Source organism: Pygoscelis adeliae, unplaced genomic scaffold, assembly GCF_000699105.1.
Source record: "Pygoscelis adeliae isolate BGI_AS28 unplaced genomic scaffold, ASM69910v1 Scaffold85, whole genome shotgun sequence".
In the NCBI taxonomy this organism is placed as follows: Eukaryota; Metazoa; Chordata; class Aves; order Sphenisciformes; family Spheniscidae; genus Pygoscelis; species Pygoscelis adeliae.
Window position 1 is genome coordinate 680,403 of NW_008824900.1, and position 8,091 is coordinate 688,493.

At 47.6% G+C, this 8,091-nt stretch overlaps 1 protein-coding gene across 2 annotated transcripts in view; it reads right to left on the minus strand.

Annotated features, from left to right (window-relative positions):
• Positions 1-6,853, minus strand: part of AXIN1 (axin 1) — a 72,218-nt gene extending 65,365 nt beyond the window's left edge. For both annotated transcript variants that reach the window (XM_009324696.1, XM_009324695.1), the window contains exon 1: positions 5,780-6,853. In XM_009324696.1, the coding sequence (XP_009322971.1) occupies positions 5,780-6,657 (878 nt within the window). In that variant the 5' untranslated portion in view covers positions 6,658-6,853. The remainder of the gene's footprint in view (positions 1-5,779) is intronic.
• Between the last annotated feature and the right edge of the window lie 1,238 nt (positions 6,854-8,091).

Genomic DNA, 8,091 nt, shown 5'->3' on the forward strand with positions numbered 1-8,091 from the left:
CAATTTTCTGCACTACGCATACAGCCACTTCTGAAACCAGATTTCTCCACTGATTCTAATAAAATCAGGCCCACAATTTATTTTAGAGGCACAGTGACTGCATGACTGGCCTTGCACTGTGCAGCCACAGTGCTGTAACTTCTTGGAGCGCCTTCTGAAGCCCCAGACCTAGGGATGACCCACAACCGTGGTGTGCTCCGACAGCCAGCGACCCAGCCTAGAGGGAAGGGAGGACTTCTTGCATGGCTTGGGAAGGTGGGGAAGGCAACGGCTCTACCCTAACACGAGGCCAGTGTGTGTTTTCCCCAACACCCCCACATCCTTCTCAGTCCCTTTTCCACCGAGAAAGCCTCGCGTAACAGGATTTCACAGTCTGTCTCAATAGTTAATAAATCCAGGATCTAACAGACTATTAAAAGGAAAACATCCAAGAGGCAGTAATTTTTAAAACGTCCAATGGTAACTAATTATTCAAGGGATTAGTCCATTATAGCGACAACAAAGAAACTCTTAAAACATAAAGCCAAGTTGAACGGCAGATCAAAACCAAGGTGTACCCACCCCGTGGCCCACCTCCTGCATGCACTTCTCAGCGTCCTGGGATGGGTTCAGCTCCCATTCAGCCTTTTAGCACCCAATTATTTCTGAAACTGGGCAGAACCCAAAACAGCCCGGCTTCCAACCCTGTTCTCAAAACACAGTATCTCATGATTTGTGCCATCACGGTAAGTGCACATCAAAATAGGACCATCGCCAACACTGGACCAGATGGGCCGTGGCTCTGCCTAACACAGCCGTGAAGCCCTCCAAGGATGGAGATCCCCTCCCCTCTGGTGACCTGGGCTGCATCGCCTTCCTCATGAAGATTTCCCCCCTCCCCCCCATGTCCCCTCTGAACCTCCCCAGCACCAAAAAGAGGGAGATATAATTCCCCTCTTGTGCTTGTAAGAGAAAAGATTCTGTAACCCAAATAAAACTGAATCACAACAAAATAAGGTAGCTGTTTGCTGGAGGAGGGGAGAAAACGCTATTCATTTATCAAAAGAGAGTGCTAAAAGCTTAACTACCTGTCTTTAAAAAGAAGCCAAAGCACTGATCCATAACCAAACAACAAATACACCACTTCATCTTGATTTGTGTAGAGGCAAAGTTATGGGCACAAAAGGTATTCTTCTTCAAATAAAATCCATTTTAAAACTTGGCAACCGCCAGTATAAATACTTTACACTGTTAATGTAAGCATTTCCACGCAGAAGTTTCATCAGCTTAACAATGTATTTAAAAAAGCTGGCGTAACTTCTGTGCAAAACCACCATCAGTCTTTGTCTTGTGTATCTTACAGCGCTCAAGTCACTAAATTACCACTTAGCGCTATTAGCATCAGACCCCACCTCCCCGTTAGACTCGCTAACTTCTCTCAAGAACAATGCAGAACCAAAACTATTATTCTCTAACTTATTTTCTTTCAGTTTCAAAGTAGCCACAGACGCCAAATAGGGTTGTATTGATTACAAGTGTTGTTATGGGCCCAGCAAAATTTCAATTCAAGCTAAGCATCCAAAACTTTTCTTTCCGCCTTTACATACGGGTATAACATTCAGTAGCTGCTTTTTTCCAGCAACCAACTCCTCATGAAGCTCCAGTAGCCTAACTCCAAGATGCACATGCTGCGTCTCCAGTTAAAAGAAGCATCAGTAAGACAGTAACGCACGCCTTAAACTTTCTAAAGGCAGGCTGCTCCTGCATCAGCGTTTGTGATTTTGCATCCCCAGTTTTCCACCCATTCGGTACAATTAACACCGATTCCTTCACCACGCAGTTTTGAGTCAGAAGTGGGCAATTTAGTATTTAACTATGAATGAAGCAGCAAACCTCAAAATTAGGTCTGCCAGCTAAATTTTAGCTTCTTCGTGACGCAGGCCCAGCTTCTGACCACCGGACCGTTTACGCTGCCTAAGCAACGGAGAGATCCCGCATCTTCCCTGAACCAGCCTACGCCGTTCCTCTCCATGTTACAGTTCGTCATCGCACCGCCTCAGACCAGAGGTTGTCACATCCCTCCAACAGCTCCTTCAGTTGTTTCTCCACTTGCTTTCTCTGCATACCCTGTTATGAAGAAGTGCTGGCTGTATGTTTTGGGGAGGGCTGCTCTCACGCGTGTCCAGGGAGGCTGCCAGGATGTGGGCACAAGCATAAGGACTCTCCTGGTGATTTCTACCAGCCCCAGTGGAGAACCATCTCACCCACCCTTTTCATTCGGACCACCAACACTTGTGAAAAGCCATGAGCTTAGTCAGCTCAGCACTCTGGAAATTAAAGCTTAGATCATGTAGCCAGCTTCCTTTAAAAAAAAAACAACAAACCACATGTCTATCAAAGCCCCCGTTGGGAAATTTCTCCATTCGTGCCTATCAGCTCCACCACAATATTCCCCGATGCCCAACAACTGGAGACCTCACCTACCACCACATGTCTTCTCATCACCATCCTCCAGGTCTCCCTTCCAACACGTTGTGCACTTCATAACACGAGTCAAAACCCAAAGCAACCGGCAGAACCAACCTACATCTCCCAGCTTGCTGGTCTTTCAGAAGAGACGAAAGCAGAGCTGCTCACACATAACACCGTATGCTCTTCTTGCTTTCCACCACGGGAAGAAAGCAAAGGCAGCGGCTGTGACCACTGCCCCCCAACACTTTGGGAATGGGAAGGGAACCCCTTCTGATGCAAAGCTAAAGAGACAGCAGAAGAAACCCACCCCGACAAAAGACACAACTGTGACCTTTCATCACCAAACACCAAATTTCCAGCTTTTTAAGATGTGTGCGTTTTCCTGGAGTGCTCGAAAACCAGGCTGCAGGGCAGTTCTCAGGCACAGGTTTAATTTCTGCTCTTCGGACCCGAGGAACGCTGTCCTGGCATGTCAGAAGAAGGTTAATGAACGATTTAGCCGCCCTCACAACCACGTTAGTGTCACTTTCGGAAGCTGTGAGTTAATGCCCGAGATCTTCGGGGGTTACCCTCTTTGAAGTTCACTGATCCATAACCAATGTCCAATTAATTTGCAGGAGCCTAACTATAATGACGATTGGCCTTTTCCTATGCGTACAAAAACACAGTGGGCAACGGCGATGCTTTTGGCTTCGGGATATTGTCACACATGCACGCACACTTGCACACCTTCAAAATATCCAACGCTAATAACGGGTTGTCTTCTGCCGTTTGAGGCATTTTTTACATTCGCTCTCCTGAGAGCAGAGCTACCGTGTCAAGATTTATGAACTTTCTGCTGCAAAAAATTTGGAGCCGGTTCAAGATGCTCATTTGCTAATAGAGAAATACTTCTACTGCATTTGCTCAGATTCCTCTTTATTTAGGGTTTCCATGGAAGCCAAGGAATAGAAGTTCAATCTTGGGAAGATTAAACAGGCCCTCAGATATAATGCAGAACAGCTTATTTCAACATTCCCTCAAGAACAGAAACGAGAAATTCTTCCACACGTATGCAAAAATAAAGGTTTGTGGAAATTTTTAAAATAAATTGGGACCCAGCCTTTCAAATGCTTCATGCAGCTATTGCTTCTTGCTGCAAGCTGCTCTGCCGGCTTCCCGTGCTCTTACTCAGGTGAGAAAGTAAATGAACAAAAAGATCTGCAGGATAAAGATGCTACGGTTTGAAAACCAGCTTATTCAAGACAGCTTTTGCTATACAACATCCGGGAAGTAAGTTAATTCAACCACAAGGTCTTGCACAAAGAGGAACAATCACCTCATAAATTAGTATCTCAGCAGATTTTTTAGAATAAAAAAATGCAGAGATTACGCAGTTTGGCAGCATCTCCCATCGCGATGCTCTGGACGCTACCAGAGCTGACATACCAACATTTAAAAAATAAAATAAATCACTTATCTTCAGTTACTCCAGGCTGAGAAACGACTCCTGCACTGGTGAGAACAGTAAACATTTCCGTGCCTCCCTACCCGACAGGTCAACGGAGCGTCAGTAGCCACAATGACAGGCTGTTGGACACTACAAATTAGTAATAATGCATTTTTTTCTGACCTCCATCCCCCAGGTAAAGATTTATTTCATGTTGTTCCAACCTGGTATGAAAATGTCCAAGACCGAGGAACTCTACTCCAAAACGCTTCTATTTCACAGCACATTTCTTAAACCATTCTAAAACCTGGCACAGTGGGTAAAGTGCGTTTTTTTCTGAAGCCGGAGCTGAGAAGCGCAACGTTGCATGCAGGTTTTTGCTACCTGCTCTAGTAAGGAAACTAAACACAGCTGAACCTCAAATAAGTTATTTTCAATCTTAAAGCCATTATCGCTCAAATAAAAACTTACTTAAATCGTAGACTTTTCTAATCCTTCACTTATGGTGAGTACCTGACCGCTCAGTGAAAACGCACTTCAAGAAACATTCAAGGTTTTTATTAACTCCACAGGAAAGTCCCAGGACCCTGGGATTTTGTTTTTCCGACTCCTGATTAAAACAGCGGGAGTCCACATGAATTCTCTTCCCTCCCTCCCCGCCCCCCCCAAGAGTTTCGCATGCAACATCCCCTCCTCAAAATCTATAAGAAAACAAGAATCAAACCAAAAACATTTCGCCAGCTGAAAGGTGCCGAGACCTTGCGCGGGGCGGGATGCGTCTCCAGCTGCCAGACTAAAGGGACGGCCGAGGGAGATTAAACACAGGAATGCTTTTCATAAGGCAGGCGGCTTTGAAGAGGATAGTTCAGCTACTGCATTTCGTAATCTTCACAAAGCGTCAGATTTTAGCCTAAGCAGGTCTTAAAACAAGGAGATTTTATTTAAAAAAAAAAAAAAAAAGAAGGAATGTGAGTAGGAATGTGTTCTGGCCGGGTTCTGTTGATTCAGCAAGGGTTAGACACACACACGCTTATTGATCCCAGAGAGCTCCCTGCTAAGTTAATTGTCTGGAATTTTAACGGAGCTCTCAGCAAGTTTCAAAATCCATGTTGGCTGGAAGTGGGTGGGGGACCCAGAAAAAAAACAGACTGCAAAACTGTGCAACTCCTCCAGTTAAAAAAACCAGCAATTACTTTGATGAAGGGAAAAGCTGCAGCAGGGAATGGTTTTAACTGGATTCGGTGATTCTGACTTTGACACCACTAGAATTCAGTGCTGGGAATCTCGTGTGCAAAGCAGCACCATTTTCAGGGAGCTCTGTGATCCCCGTTTGACCCATATAAACATTACAGAGGTGAGGGTATCTGCTGCAAGGTTCCTGCAGCCTCTAGTTCTGGCTCATCACAACAATTTCCTGGTGTATTTACAAGAAGTTTTACCACGAGCCGAACCCGCCTGCGTTCCTGTAACTGAACACTGACCTGCTGCCGGCGCAGGCTACGGTCAACTTGAAACTGCAGCTTGCTCGACTCCCTGCAGATGCACAAGGACTGCCCATGGCTCTGCACTGCCCACCAAGCCCTACCTGCCTCCAGACCACGTCCAGCAGCAGTCTCCCTGGGTAAGGAACGTGCTGCAGGGATGATTCGGGGCAATCAGACAGGAACGGCCAAAGACAGCCTTAAAATAACCTGCGACTACTTTCAAATAAAGCTTTGCATTCCACCAAAGCGCCAACACAACACCATCCCGTACCGATGCAGACGCTCCCCCGTCCCCGAGTGCTCCCCACCACCCAAGGTCCTCCAAGGCTTCCCATCGCCCTGCGCCTGCGGCGGCTCCCTGATCCACTCCCCAGAGGCACCCTGCAGAAGGGACACTGCCCTGTCGCTCACCTACCTGAACTCCCTCCCCTCGCTGTAGCGCCGAGCCGAGGCGGCGCGCTGGGTGGCCGTCTCCAGAAGCAGCTTCTGCGTGAGCCTGCTGGATGGTGCCGAGTCCCTGCTGGCCTCGGGCTCGGCCTCTTGGTCACATTTCCACTCCTCATCCTCGTTCAGAGTTGGCAGATAACCGGGTAACCCTTTACCTGTCCCAGACCCTGAGCTCGGATCGCTATAAATTTTTGGACTTTCCCCACCTGTCCTTGTGTATTCCAAATAAATATCCGACTTAAGGAACAAAGGGTAGGTATTGTCTTCTATCATGCACTGAATCTCTGTTTGGGCCTGGTCAAACATGTCGGGGTCAATCTGCAGTTTCATGACGCAGTCTTTGATGAAGCTTTTTGTGGCCGGTTTGATCTGCCGGGACACAATGCCGTTGTTGTCGAGGATGTATTTTTTGTAAATGGCTTTTGCCAGCTTGAGTCTTTTTTCCTCATTAGACGTGCACGGCTCCAGCTTCCTGAAGCCGCTGCAGGCAAACCAGAAGTCCAGCAGATCGGCGCAGTCCTCCTGTTTCAGGAAAGTCCTGAAGAGGTTGATACCGTCTTGATCATCCAGCAAGGAGTGCAGCGACTCGGCCCACTTCAGGTAGGGTGGAGTTGGTGAAGCACTCCCCTCGGGCTCGTACCCCAAATCCAAATCGGAGCGCCTCGGTGTTGCCGTGGACGTCTCATTTCTAACCACATCGCTTTTACCAGAGTAGAAACCGTGGCTAACTGGCCTTGGATCTGTGGACACGAGTTCCCCCTCCTCACCAGGAACCGGTGGCCTCGGAGCATCTTCAGTGAAGCTTCCTCCAAGGTCCAAGGGGAAGCCTTTCCCCTGGATATTCATTTTTCTGGTCCTTGCTTGCGCAGGAAGAGTGGGGGATGAGCTCAAATTTCAAATCACCAATGTTTGTAGCTCCAAGGTGAACAAGTTTGTTCGGCTGAAACAGATGAGAAAAAAAAAAGTGAGCATCACTGTAAATAAACACTCTAAGATTATAAACCACTCATTTTGCTCTGCACCATTACTGTATTAACACCTCTTTTTCAGCAGAATCAATGGCAAAGCTCTCAGCGACTTCAGAGAGCACAGAACTGGGCTCAAACCAGGCACCCTCTAAAAATGAGTTACAGAATATCCCAAAACTTTACATCCAGCATTCAGCATCACCGATACGGCTGGGGCTACACTAAAACAGCAGCCGATTTCACAACGCTGGTGGTTTTACAGGACCCTGGCATCTGGCAGTCCCCACACCCAAGAGATCTACACTCAGGTACCATGCGGTGTCACAGGACACATGCCATCTTCTGCGCTGCCGTTAACTCCTCTGCACAGCCTACCTGGACAGCACAGGCACCAGGTCATCCTAAGGCACCATGTTTTTATCTGGCTACCGATCTAGCAAATTCTCATCCCCAAACAGGAATTTAAGGCTTGTGAAAAATATTCTGAAAGAATATCCAGTTAGTCCCAAAAGCGAGACTGCACCTTAATCAAACACAGGTGGCTTTTGTACGCTCAAGTGACATACCAGCGCCACATTCCTCGCAAATCTCTGCGTTTTAGAAATACGCTGCGTCGCCTCGTCTAGCTCTAGGGGAATCCAGATGCATCATTGACCCCAATATTTTGGACATCTGGACTGCATTCTTGCTTCAAATGGGCACGCTAGCACAGGAGCTCAGGTCTGGCACCGGTTTTCATAGACAGGCCATTGAGAAAAGGTTAATTTACGCTAACAACATTGCATGCTATGAGCCTGGGAAGATTTAAGGTCATCAAAGGATGATGAGAAAACCACCTCGAGAAGGAAATCTGATCAAGTACAACGCTTTTAAAGAAGAGCAATGAGTCAATATGGAGGATGGGAGGTGTGGGGAAGGAGGGCAAGGACAATCCCTGGGCCACGACTTCCGCTGCTCAACAAGGTAACCATGATTTCAGGACAGTAGCAAAAGTCTTGTTTTACAGAACAGTGTCAGCCTCAAAGCCCCCAGTACCGCAAAGCACCAGCTGGCCGACAAATCACTCCTTGCGCTAGCTTGACTCAACTGCGTGTGAAAACATACCAGGGAAGACACATTTTTGCTCGGCCTCCCTCTCAAAGCTCACCCCACTCCAACGAACTCGTCTTTGGGATGCTTTGCCATTTTCCCCCCATTCCCCCTCCCCGGCTGAACCAAGAACCGCCGCCTACGCCGTGCCTGTCCTTACAGCCCACCTGCGCATCGCGAAATAACCCCAGCGAGAGCAGGAGCGGCCGGCGAGCCCGGCCAG